Raw genomic sequence first — 13011 nt, 5'->3', positions numbered from 1 at the left:
CGGCCGGCGGGCTCAGTCGGAGGATGGCCGCAGCCGCGGCGGGTGGAGCGCCGGGCACGTCCCCTGGCCCAGCCGCCAGGGCAGCGCCGCAGGCGCTGCGGAGGCGCGGGGATTCACGGCGCCGCCAGGCTGCGCTCTTCTTCCTCAACAACATCTCCCTGGACGGGCGGCCCCCGAGCCTGGGCCCCGGGGGAGAGAAGCCCCCGCCGCCGCCGCCACCGCCCACCGAGACCCGCGAGCCTCCGGCGCCGCCGCCGCCTCCGCCTCCGCCGCCGCCCGCGCCCCCCGCCGGCCTGCCCCTGCCCGGGCCCGGAGGCAGGACCTCAGCGCCCCAGGGCCTGCTCAGCCCCGCTCCCGCGCCCACCGGGTTGGGCCTCGGCCTCGGCCTGGGCCTGGACGGGCAGCGACAAAGGTGAGTACGGCCCGGGTCACCTGGAGCCTGGGGGCGGCGGAGTGGCCCGAGGCTGGGTCAGCGCGGGGATCGGGGTCACCTGGCAGTCACCCAGGGTTCAGGGTTGGGGTAACTGGGCTCCGGGTTAGTGGAGTGGCCCTGGTTGGGTCAACGCAGAGGTTAAGGTGGCTTAGGGGCCTGGCAGCCCAGGATGTAGGGTTGGAGTGACCTGGGGCCATCAGCACAGTGGGCAGGGTGGTGAGGTGGCCGTGGGCTGGCTCAGTTCATAACATGGGGCTGAGGTGACCTACGGAAAACCTAAGGATCAGCCCGTGACACAAGGCTGGAGTGACCTATCAGCATAGGACTTGGAGATCAGGAGGTGACCCTGATCCCCTGTGAGCCCCAGACACATGTTGGGGTGTCCCGGGCCTTGTCAGTGAGGGACAGAGACTTAGGGTGTCCCGGGTCTTGCTAGCCCCGGAAGGGAGTCTTGCCTGGGCCCCTCCCCAGCCTAAGGTGTCAGAGTCAAGGGTCTTCTGGGATGTCAACCCCTGGACATGGATGTTAGGGTTTCCTTGGGCCTTGTTGATCCCCAGACTTAAGGGTCATGGTCCCCTTAATCCTGCCACCCCTGAATACGGGGTCAGGGTCTTCTTGATCTTGTCAGACCCCGATCACAAGTCAGGGTTCCCTCAACCCTTGTCAGCCCCCAGACACAGAGCCCTGTCTGCTCCAGACACATACACCCCTCCCCAGCCCATTTTATCAGTTCACTGGATACAGGGACTCACAAACATCCACCATACGTTCCCCTTCGTTCTCTGAACTGGGCAAACCCCACTGTGGGCCAGGGATCTTGTCTGCACTGTGACCTCTCCCCAGAGTCTCCCACACCGGGCCAGATTCCCAGCCCACAGCTGCTGGTCCCTGGAGCCCCCCATCACCCTCTCCTCCTTTGTCCTCTCTGAGCTGTGTTCCCGGGCCCGTCACATCCCAGGTCACAGGCACTTCCCGTGCCCCTCACCCTTCTCAAAGCCTCCCTGACCCTGAGCCCTGCCCCTCTAGTCTGTGCCCCCTGCCCACATGCGCTGGCTGCTGGACACCCCGCTTCCTTCCCCCAGACCCTTTCACGGGCCCTGGAGGTGTGCAGAGTCCCGCAGCTGGTGCTGCACGTGGGTGGGCTGAGACCTTGAACTCACCGCAGTCCCCTGGTGTCCAGAGGCTCTTCTTACCTGGAGGTCATGACGGCTGCACTGGCTGTCGTTGCCTCGCAGCCCTGGTCCTCAGGCAGTTCCAGGTAATGGGTTCTTCTGAGGGACTTCGGTTGGGAGGTGGAGGCCAGGGTATGGTGCTTGTGGCTAGATTTCTTGACTCTACATTTGGAGTCCTTCTGAGTGGCCCTGAGGCCACTGTCACACTATGTAGGTAGACTTCAGCAAGAGTTGCATCTGCACAGGCTAAGAAGCCTGATCCTGTCCGCAGATGAGCCTGGCCAGGGCTCTGAAGGGAGCTGGGGGCTGACTGGGACAGAGTGGTCTGTTTTTCCCAAAAGTGGCAGTAAGTGTCCCATGTCCCTAGGGAAATAGGGGCTGCTTACCCGACGGGACTGAGAGGAGAAACGACTGTTTTCTTGGTGGAAGTCGGTCCACTTTAAAACAGACCCAAAGCCTGCTTGTCCTCGGTTGGCAGACTCCCACAAAGTGGTCCTGTCTCCTGGCGGCCCTCAACCCAAGGACAGTTCCCTGGTCACACCGGGTCTCCTTCAAGCCACTCTCGGGCAGAGCGGCACGGCTCTCCGCTGTGTGAGGCCCTCACTCCCACTTGGCCTTCACATCCCCGGTCAGATGTCCTTCCTGCCCTTCAGGCCGCACCTGCCCACACAGACTCTGCCCCGCCTCGGTTTCTGCTCCCAAGCCCAGGGCCCCGCCCTTAGGTCTGACAGATGGAGGGTTCCTGGGGTGGGCACAGTCTCGTTTCTCTGTGCTCCAGGAGTCCAGAGCCAGGGCCGTGGATAGTCACTGCTGAGTGTGGGAGGGTGGCTGGCCTAGCGAAGTAGGCTGCCAGCTACTGGCTGTGGGCTTCAAGGGACACTTGTTCTGGGCATGGAGAGAGCGCTGAGGGTCTTTTCCCAAAATCTGTGTCATGAGAGGGGTGATCTGAGCCAGGCTCTGGGAACAGACCTGGTTGGAATTCTGACTCCACTGCTTATGAGCTCTGACTTGGAGCAGGTGGCACCACCTCTCTGAGCCTCAGTTTGCTTCCCTGTGAAATGGGTTTGTGTTAAGTACTACCTGCCAGAGGGGCTGTTGCAAAATCAGATGGATGGCCAGGCTCAGCAAGGGTGGCTTGGCCAGACCAGGGATGGGGAATGGAGACTCTTGTTACATCCAGGTTGCCCAGGGCATGCTCATAGCTCAGCTCATAGTAGAGAGTTTGTATGCCACACTCAGGCACAGTCTGGTGTGGCTTTTTCGCTGAGCCAGGGAGTGAATCCTCAGAACCCTTATCTTCTTCCCTCAAACTTCAGACTCCCTAGAATTTTCTTTTTTTTTTTTCATCCATTTAGTACACTTTTATTGGACACTTCATATGTTAAGCATAGAGATTTAACAGCAACGCTAGATTGGCTTTATCCTTATAATCTCGTAAGTATTAATTCATTCATTAAACAACTGAGTGCTCACTGCATTCCAGGCAGTGTGTGAGGTGTTGAAGGTGCAGCAGAAGGTAGGATATCTGAGTTCACCATAATATGAACAGGTGCTTCACAAAAAGGGATACTGAAATGGCCCAAAACATTTAAGACATCAACCAGTGAAGTTGCTCAGTCATGTCCAAATCTTTGTGATCCCATGAACTGTAGCCTACTAGGCTCCTCCATCCATGGAATTTTCCAGGCAAGAGTACTGGAGTGGGTTGCCATTTCCTTCTCCATAGAATTTTCTTTTCATATCAACCTCGTTGTCACTTAACATTTGGCAGGTTCTGGGCTTCCCCAGCTGGTCAGAAGCAGACGTTCAGGTGCTCCGCCTGCCCCACCAGGCCACTGTGCCCTCCTCCTCTGCTGCTGTGTCGCACTCCCCTCCCCTGTGGAAAGTCTGGCAGCTTCCTGCAGCAGCAGGGTTCCCTCTGGCAGTCTTGGAAAACCTTGTCCCAGCAGGGCTCTCAGCTTTCCTCAGGCTGCAGGCCTCTCCTCTGGAGTGGGAGGGGGGAGGGAGGCAGGAAAGCAGCAGCCCCTCACTTGGCTGGCCTGGTCTGTGCTCAGAATTTGTGGTGCCATTGTCAGCACTATTACTGTCTCTGCACCCAGACACCGGCCAGGTTCAGGGAAGGAGCCCTCAGAACATGGAGCAGCCTTCATTCCAGCGCCCCTGCCGTGGTCAGGAGGGCAGCAGGTGGCAGAGGCTGGCGGCAGAGGCTGGTGCACAGAGCTCGTGGGATGCAGCTTCCAGGCCCAGCTCCCCCACCTCAATTTGGCCCCTGTACACTGAGGGCTGTGAGGACTGACTTGATGTGTAAGATGCTTAAATAAGGAAAGATAAAAGGAGACAACAATGAAGACAGCGGTACACGAAACCAGCTGCGCTCAGGTGCTCAGCTTGCTGAGGGGAGAGGCCTCTCCTGCAGGGACCCGAGACCAGCAGGAGGAGCCAGGTCGGAGGTCAAGCAGCCTATAGGCTTTGGGGTGTGGGCGCTGATTGTGCCCCCAAGGGCCCATGGCATCTGCCAGGAGCCTCCATGGAGACCGCCGCAGGCCCAGGCCCTGTCAGTGAGGTCCCAGGTGTGCAGGAGCCATTGGGCCTCACCTGGGAAATTACCTGAGGAAGAGAGCCTGAGAAAGCCATGCGGGACTGCTCCTGGGGCCTCTGAGCCTGCCTGTGGGGCGCAGTGCACACACCTCCCCAGGGATGGTCTGGTCTGCACTGGGCCAGCTTCGCTGCCCGGCTCGGGTCCTTTCTGCATGTCCACCTCCAGCAGGGCACCGTCTCAGGGCAGGGCAGGTCCTGCCTCATCGCCGACTGTGGGTCAGTGCTTACCCGGCCCCTACCTGGGGCATTCCCGGTTGCTGGGCAACAGGCAGGAATGGACAGTCCCTGAGACGCGGTCACAGGATCACGGGTGATGCCAGGGCTGCTGTCTGTGGGAGGATGAGGGCCACATGTGAGCTGAGCATCCAGTTGAGGGGGATATAGCCACGGGAGGACCTGGAGAAGCAGGGTCCAGACAGAGGGGACAACCCCAGCGAGGGCCCTGAGGCAGGGGAAGGGCTGACACAAGGAGCAGAGGGCAGTGCGGGTGGCCTGGCGAGGGGGAGAGGCTCCTGGGTGTCCCTGGCTGGGGACTGAGCAGGCTGTTTCCATGCTGGTGGTAGCTCCACACACTGAGATGGGCAGAGCGGATTGGCAGGACATGTGCTCGTCTGCCTTTCAGCCCTGCAGAGCCACTGCTAGGCCCCCATGTTCCCTTTCCAGGCTTCCACTAGGTCCCTTCCAGAGGTACTTCCGCCTGCAGCCTGCTGTGGGCACTCATGACCTGTCTCACCCCATTCCTAGGCCCGAGGGAGCTCTTGGGACCCCTAGGCTGAGCTTCGAGAGGCAGCGGGCAGACCAGGGCACACCCAGCCTTTCCTCTCAGCACTCCGCCCCACCTCAGGCTCTTCTGGCCTCGGGTGGCCCTGCCCAGCACTCAGTTCTGCCTGCAGACGTGCTTCTGGCCCATGGCCTGGGCCCCCTCCCCGAGAGCAGAGCCCAGTACCAAGGCAGCCTGTGGTCTGCCCCCTGAGGTCCTTCTGTCCTTCTCACAGAAGGCGCGTGGCGTCCCAACGCTGTTCCCTCGAGTTTCTGGAAGACACAGTGGGATGTCCCTCAGGTCAAAGGTAAGGACCCCGCCTGTGTCCCTCGCCTCTCTCCTAGGGCCAGGATGGGTCTGGGAGGGGCCGAGTGACCTGCTTTTCACTTGCAGAACCAAACACATATCCGGATCCCCGAGACACAAAGGCCTGAAGAAGACACACTTCATCAAGAACATGCGGCAGTACGACACCAGGAACAGCAGGTACAGGCGCTCGGTCCACCATGTCCTCCCTCCAGCCCGTGGGACCTTGTCCTGCCCGCGTCAGCAGCCCTGTCTTCCTTCAGCTCAGGAGACTCGTCCCCACAGCCCGTCGCTTGTCCCCTTGGAAGTGGACCCTCCTTCCCTCCCACCCACCTCCGTTCATACTCCCTGAGCGCCAGAGTCCACAGCACGTCCTGGGCGAGGGGCTGCCTGGTAGACTCTGGTCTTGAGTAGAAATGCTAAACGTTGAGAACACAGTGGGGACAGACAGAGTGGTGGGGTGGCCAGGGGAGAAGGAAACACAGGGGGCACCTGGCTTCCCTGAGCTGGGCGCACAGCCCTTGGAGGCCCTGTGTGGGAGACGCCAGGTCCCTGGTGCCCATGCCCCTCACGCCCCACCCTCCTGGCCCTGAGGCCATCGTCCTGACCCTGAGTAACCCTTCCTGCTGGAGGCCGTGCCCAGGTACCCACCAGGTAGTCCTACTTGGGAGTGCCGAGTCTTCCCCATGGTGGCCGTAGCTCAGACAGTCCAGGACCCCCAACACTGTCCTTATGACGAGCTCTGTCTGGTGCTTAGGAGCAGGCCCCAGGCAGACTGAGTGCTAGCCTGGCCAGGAAAGGGGTCTCCTACCATCGTCCTCCCTGCTGGACTGGGGCTGGGCCAGGCAGAGCTGTGCCCAGAGGGAGGAAAGGCCAGCTTTCCTGCCATGTGCCCCACATAGGGCCCCTCTCGGGCCACTTTGGCTTGGGACGTGGAACTTGGGGCTTCCTGATGCTCTTAGGCTCCTGCCCTCCTGGGATGCCTGGGGACTGGCTCCTTGAACCAGCCAGTCCTCGGGGACATGCCTTTGCTGTCCTGCACAGCCTGCTCTCTGCTGGATGACCTAGCCTCCGGCCTCCACCCTGCCTGCACAGTGTTGTGCATCATGTGGGAGGGCTGCGCTCACTGAGGGGACGAGACCCAAGGCCCTTCTTAAACTCCTAGAAAGACCGGCGAACGCTGGGTGGCCAAATGGACCCACCCTGGCCACTGGGCCCCCTTAGCTGGGCGTCCCCTGACCCCTGGGACAAAGCCCAGGCAGGAAGGGGTCTCCTGGGAAACGCTAGCCACCCTGTTCTGACCCATTCCTCCTGCAGGATCGTGCTGATCTGTGCCAGACGGTCCTTATGCGCAGCCTTCTCGGTCCTACCCTATGGAGAAGGCCTGCGAGTCAGGTGAGTTGCTGACCCTCACCCAGTGGGGGCTGCACACCCTTGCAGCTTTATCCAGAGGCCAGCAGACAGCTTCTGCTGAAGCTTCTCAGGGACTCCAAAGGCCCTGTGGGTCCTGGTTCTCTGGGAGGTGCTGCTAGACATGGGTACCTGGGACATTCCTGCCCAAGGGTACGGAGGTGGGGGTGCTACCAGCCTTGGGCTCAGCTCTCAGCCTGTGCGAGGTCGGCAGTGGGGAGTGGCAGCTGTCTACTGTCCTATGCATTGCAGTGACCTGAGAGTGGACAGCCAGAAGCAGAGGCACCCGTCTGGCGGCGTTTCTGTGTCTTCCGAGATGGTCTTCCAGTTGGAAGGTGTTGAGCTGGGGGCAGATGGAAAGGTGGGAGCCGGCGCCGTGCTCGGCGGGGGCACAGCGCTTATGCACATCTTCCGGAAAAGTAGACTCAAAGACGCGTTCGACTGAAATCCTCTAAAGTGTGAGGTCCCTGTGCGAGGAGGCCAAGCAGCCTGTGCAGACGTCTGGTGGCTGGGTGACAAGATCGGCTTAGTGGTGAGGGTGAGGGGCTCAGGACTCCTGGACCGGGAGAAGTTCCAGCTGCAGATCCCAGTGAAGGATGGGGCATTCTGGAACCTCTGAGGGAGTGAACAGCATCAGTCCTGGGTAGTGGGAGCTGTGGTGGCCGGGAGGGAGCTTACTGGACCTCTGGTCTTGGATGGGGCAGCAGGGTTGAGCCCGACGCACTGCCTCTCCAGGTTGTGTCTTACGCCAAGTTCCTGTACCCCACCAATGCCCTGGTCACACTCAAGCCAGACAGCCACGGCCCAACGCCTCAGCCCCGGCCCAGTGTGCCCCGCACTCTGCTGGGGTCCCGCTGCAAACCCGTCCCACCCAGGGCAGCACCAGCCGGCTCGGAGCTAGGTAGCCAAGGGCCCTGACTGGGGGCAGGGCAGGTGGCCCCGGTGTCACATCCCAACCCATGGTCCTTGGGGAGGAGGCTTGGGGAGCAGGCTGGCCATGACCTCTCAGGAGAGTGGGACCCTCACCAATGGCTCCAGGGGTCCCTCGTCATCAGGACACCCTTCCTCCCACCCAGCCCCAGGAGAGAGGACCACGCCTGGAGCCCCTGAACCCCACTCTCCTTGTCCTGCAATGACACCCTCCACCCAGCTGCCCCTGGCACTGACAGGTCCTGCCCGAGGCTGGGATCGGCATAGCCGCTGACCCAAGCTCTGGGCTTGTGGTGGGTCAGGGCTGCCCTCTGCCCGCAGGGGCCGATGCAGGGGATGCCCTGGAGTACAACCCTAATCTGCTAGATGACCCTCAGTGGCCCTGCGGCAAGCACAAGCGTGTGCTCATCTTCGCGTCCTACATGGTACGGGGGTCGCCCCCGGGGGTGGCTGAGGGGTCGGCACTGAGGGGGTGTGCAGCTGCCTCCCCTGGCAGGGCAGGTGCCCCCAAGCTGTATGGGGATGGTCATCTCTGCTGCAGACCACGGTGATTGAGTATGTGAAGCCCTCCGACCTCAAGAAGGACATGAACGAGACGTTCCGGGAGAAGTTCCCCCACATCAGGCTGACACTGAGCAAGATCAGGAGGTGAGGAGGCCTGGTTGTCCCCAAGTCTGTGGTGTCCCCATGTCCACAGCCTGACCAGCTCGGCCCTTCTCTCCCATCCCCCATGGAATCCTGAGCTTGAGAAACCCAAGGTCCCCCTCCCAAGCCCACCCTCCTGCTGTCCAGCCCGACCAACCCCGGCAGCTCTCTGCCACCTCCTTGGTCAGGTGCCCTCAGTTCAGTTCAGTCGCTCAGTCATGTCCGACTCTTTGCAACCCCATGAATTGCAGCACGCCAGGCCTCCCTTTTCATCACCAGCTCCCAGAGTTCACCCAAACTCATGTCCATTGAGTCGGTGATGCCATCCAGCCATCTCATCCTCTGTCGTCCCCTTCTCCTCCTGCCCCCAATCCCTCCCAGCATCAGGGTCTTTTCCAGCGAGTCAACTCTTCCCATGAGGTGGAGTTTCAGCTTCAGCATCAGTCCTTCCAATGAACACCCAGGACTGATCTCCTTTAGAATGGACTGGTTGGATCTCCTTGCAGTCCAAGGGACTCTCAAGAGTCTTCTCCAACACCACAGTTCAAAAGCATCAATTCTTCGGCGCTCAGCTTTCTTCACAGTCCAACTCTCACATCCATACGTGACCACTGGAAAAACCATAGCCTTGACTATACGAACCTTTGTTGGCAAAGTAATGTTTGCTTTTTAATATGCTATCTAGATTGGTCATAACTTTGCTTCCAAGGAGTAAGTATCTTTTAATTTCATGGCTGCAATCACCATCTGCAGTGATTTTGGAGCTGAAAAAAATAGTCTGACACTGTTTCCCCATCTATTTCCCATGAAGTGATGGAACCAGATGCCATGATCTTAGTTTTCTGAATGTTGAGCTTTAAGCCAACTTTTTTACTCTCCTCTTTCACTTTCATCAAGAGACTCTTTAGTTCTTCTTCACTTTGGTTATTGATATTTATCCTGGCAATCTTGATTCCAGCTTGTGCTTCCTCCAGCCCAGTGTTTCTCATGACATACTCTGCATATAAGTTAAATAAGCAGGGTGACAATATACAACCTTGACGTACTCCTTTCCCTATTCGGAACCAGTCTGTTGTTCCATGTCAAGTTCTAACTGTTGCTTCCTGACCTGCATATAGGTTTCTCAAGAGGCAGGTCAGGTGGTCTGTTATACCCATCTCTTTCAGAATTTTCCACAGTTTATTGTGATCCACACAGTCAAAGGCTTTGGCATAGTCAATAAAGCAGAAATGGATGTTTTTCTGGAACTCTCTTGCTTTTTCGATGATCCAGTGGATGTTGGCAATTTGATCTCTGGTTCCTCTGCCTTTTCTAAAACCAGCTTGAACATCTGGGAGTTCATGGTTCACGTAGCCTGGCTTGGAGAATTTTGAGCATGACTTTACTAGCATGTGAGATGAGTGCAATTGTGTGGTAGTTTGAGCATTGTTTGGCATTGCCTTTCTTTGGGACTGGAATGAAAACTGACCTTTTCCAGTCCTGTGGCCACTGCTGAGTTTTCCAAATTTGCTGGCATAGTGAGTGCAGCACTTTCACAGCATCATCTTTCAGGATTTGAAATGGCTCAACTGGAATACCATCATCTCCACTAGCTTTGTTTGTAGTGATGCTTTCTAAGGCCCACTTGACTTCACATTCCAGGATGTCTGGTTCTAAGTGAGTGATCACACCATGGTGATTATCTGGGTCGTGAAGATCTTTTTTGTACAGTTCTTACATGTATTCTTGCCACCTCTTCTTAATATCTTCTGCTTCTGTTAGGTCCATACCATTTCTGTCCGTTATCGAGCCCTGGCTGCTGCTTATTCCTGCCCACACCTGCGGGGGCCCCCACACCAGCGCCCACAGCCCCTGAGCCAGCTGCTGACTGTCCCCACCTGATCGGTAGGAGGTTAAGGCCCCACACGAGCTGCCCACACACCCCCTCGATGCCTTGGCACTGCCTTTCCCTCCCCACACCGGTCCCCTCGCTGCCACAGGAGCGCAGGGACCCAGTCCTCTGTGGTGTCCGTTTGTGGACAGTGCGGGTGCTGTGGGCCGAACAGTGACCAAGACCAGCCTGCCGCTGCCCCCCACCACCCCGGCTATGGGCCCTCGTGCTGGGCCACGTCCTCTGGGAAGAAAAGGCGTTTTTCCTAGCGCCCAAAGACAGGCCCCCCCGCAAGCGGGGAGTGGCCACTTCCCAGCCCCACAGCCCGTGGCTCCGTGTGAACCCGCAGTTTGAAACGAGAGATGCGGAACCTGTCCGAGGAGTGTGGCTTGGAGCCCGTGACTGTGTCCATGGCCTATGTGTACTTCGAGAAGCTGGTGTTGCAGGGTAAGCTCAACAAGCAGAACCGCAAGCTATGCGCCGGCGCCTGCGTGCTGCTGGCCGCCAAGATCAGCAGCGACCTGCGCAAGAGCGACGTGAAGCAACTCATCGACGTGAGTACGGGCCAGCCCCCGCCCCTAACCTGCCGGGTCTCAGAGGAGGGCCCCGCCCCCGCCCCCGCCCCGGCCGAACCCTAAGGAGGGGCCCGGCTCAACCCCTCTTTCTTCTTGGACGCAGAAGTTAGAAGAAAGGTTTCGGTTCAACCGACGGGATCTCATCGGCTTTGAGTTCACGGTGCTCGTGGCCTTGGAGCTCGCTCTCTACCTTCCTGAGAACCAGGTGTTACCTCATTACAGACGCCTCACGCAGCAGTTCTAGCCGGCCGGCCTCCTCGGGCGCCTTTCCAGGCAGGTGTGTGGACGCGGCCCCGCCACACCCTGGCTTCCATTCCTAAGCACACCATACCGCCACGGTACTTTTGAGAGCCCTTCTGCATTCCTCTGAACAGGCCTGGGGCTCTGTCAGTGCTTAATTTCCTGTGCCCACGACTGCTCTGGCACCAGGACTTTGGTCTACGGCGTCCAGTGTGAATCCACCGTGCTTCTCCTCTTTGCGTCACCCAGCCTTCTGCTGCTGTCAGAGCCACCGCGCTGGTGTGTCGTGGAGGCCTGGGTTTCCAGACCCTACTGCAGACGCTGGATTGCTGGACTTAACCCATTGGAGCATTAATCTCGGCTATTTGGGGTTTTCGGAGGTGGAGACCACACTGTGGAACCCCCCCACCCCCTCAGCCCAGCCCCTAGGGGTATCTGCCCACCTCCCCATATCCACAAGCAGAGCTCTGCATCAGCCTAAGCCAATGAGGGCAGACTCCTGGTTAGTTGTGATCTCATTTTTTATTCTCAGACCTCTGTTCTTCCAAGGATCGCGTCACTGTGAAGTCCTGAGGGCCCGGGTGGCACATACCCCAGCTGGCCTCTCCATGGAACCAGCCCACACCTCACAGGGATCTGTCTCACCGGAAAACCCCACTTGCCCATGACACCCAGGACCTTCAGAATGACTGGATTGCTGGTTCTTGATCTTCCTAAGCAATATTGTGGGGGGAAATGTATTTATTATCATTTAGGATTTGGTTCTGTGGGTCTTTCTCTAAGGGAACAAAAACTGGTTAAACATGGTTTGCTGAGGATGTGACCTGAACCACACTTGATCCTCCAGAGGGGAGGAAGACAGACCACTTCAACCGGCCTGCTCACAAGGGTAAAGGCTCTGCCTTCTTCCTCCCAGGCAGGAAGTGAAAGCCACCTTGGCCAGAGCAGTGGTCACACCTGGCAGACCCCACGGGCTGGTCGTTGTCCAGGGCAGGCCTGTGTCCAGCTCATCCACCTCACAAGACTACGTTACCCAGTTCTTCCACTTCCTGCCCCACCATAAACACTGAAGACCTAGGACTGAAGCTTCTCTTTCACCAGCCAGCTGCTCAGAAAGGACGTGTCAGCTGGGCCATCAAGCTGCTTCCCACTGTTGTCCGAAGAACTTGTCACTGGAGGGGCACTGGGGCAGCCCCGCACTGCATCCTGCCCATGTGGACTGGTCCTTCTGCAGAAGAGATGCTAGCCCTTATCAGTGTGTTCTACCACCAGTAGCTCAGCGAGATCCCAGCCCAGGAGGGCACAGGGACCCCAGCAGGGGCGCAGGACAGCTGCCCTACCCCACTTGCTGCTCTTCTTCCTTGGTCACTCACTTGGGTTCAGGGGGACTGCAGGATGGAGTTCGAAGCTCAACTCTGTACCCAACCTTATTTATCCAGTGCCTATTTCCTGTCTTTCCCCCAGAACACCCCCAGACTCTGATGTGCACCAAGGGGGCTTGAAGGATGAAGCTGCTAGACCCCAGGCAACCCTGGCCCGTGTCAAGTGTCTCAAGGACACTCCTGTTACAGGGACCTAAAGGGACCAACTTCCAAAATGTACCTGCTGGTTTACAGTTAGCTTTGAGGAACACATCTTGAGAATTTCTGCACAGGTGTTAGAATGGCAGTACAGTGTTTATATAGTGAGAACTAGTCATTCACCAGGCCCTGTAACCTTCCCTTTAGTGTGTTGTGTCCTTCTTAATGTCAAGAGCTGCCACTGTGTGGTACTCAAGTGAAGCCAGTATTTAAGGCATTAAACTTCAGCCTGAACTGTCACCCCAGACACCTGTGTCCAAGGGCCTGGGGCTACTCCCTCAGCACCTGGGAGGCACCATAGACTTAAAATGTGCGCTAAGTGGCTGACCTCACTGTCAAGTGTCAAGGATCTGTTTGCAAAAAGTAATGTATTTGTGCTTTAAGTAAAAATTTGGTTTTGCAACACGTGTTATAGGCTGTCCTTCAGCTATCACCCCCAACACTCCAGAGCCCAGAAGAGCCTGCGCCGCCCCCCCAAAAAAAAACACAGAA

At 58.2% G+C, this 13011-nt stretch overlaps 1 protein-coding gene across 7 annotated transcripts; it reads left to right on the top strand.

The window, feature by feature from the left end:
• On the top strand, nucleotides 1-13005 carry CABLES2 (Cdk5 and Abl enzyme substrate 2). 7 transcript variants are annotated; one of them, XR_016039143.1, is made up of 11 exons: nucleotides 1-412; nucleotides 5199-5270; nucleotides 5357-5449; nucleotides 6587-6664; nucleotides 6932-7040; nucleotides 7415-7580; nucleotides 7931-8034; nucleotides 8151-8257; nucleotides 10474-10571; nucleotides 10803-10976; nucleotides 11489-13004. XR_016039143.1 is itself a non-coding variant. In XM_055433790.2 (11 exons), the coding sequence occupies exons 1-10, from the start codon at nucleotides 24-26 to the stop codon at nucleotides 10941-10943; spliced, it is 1464 nt and encodes a 487-aa protein (XP_055289765.1). In that variant the 5' UTR covers nucleotides 1-23; the 3' UTR covers nucleotides 10944-10976; nucleotides 11489-13003. The 7 variants fall into 7 exon arrangements, 5 of the variants coding, with proteins under 5 accessions (XP_055289765.1, XP_055289741.1, XP_088700040.1 ...); XR_016039142.1 differs by having other exon boundaries at nucleotides 11472-13004; XM_055433790.2 differs by having other exon boundaries at nucleotides 10474-10678; nucleotides 11489-13003.
• The last annotated feature ends 6 nt before the right edge of the window (nucleotides 13006-13011 follow it).

This window comes from Moschus berezovskii, chromosome 15, assembly GCF_049115385.1.
Source record: "Moschus berezovskii isolate FMDL1 chromosome 15, NW_MosBer_1.0, whole genome shotgun sequence".
Taxonomy (NCBI): domain Eukaryota; kingdom Metazoa; phylum Chordata; class Mammalia; order Artiodactyla; family Moschidae; genus Moschus; species Moschus berezovskii.
Note: the sequence above shows the minus strand (reverse complement) of the source record. Positions and strands in the feature narration are given on the sequence as shown.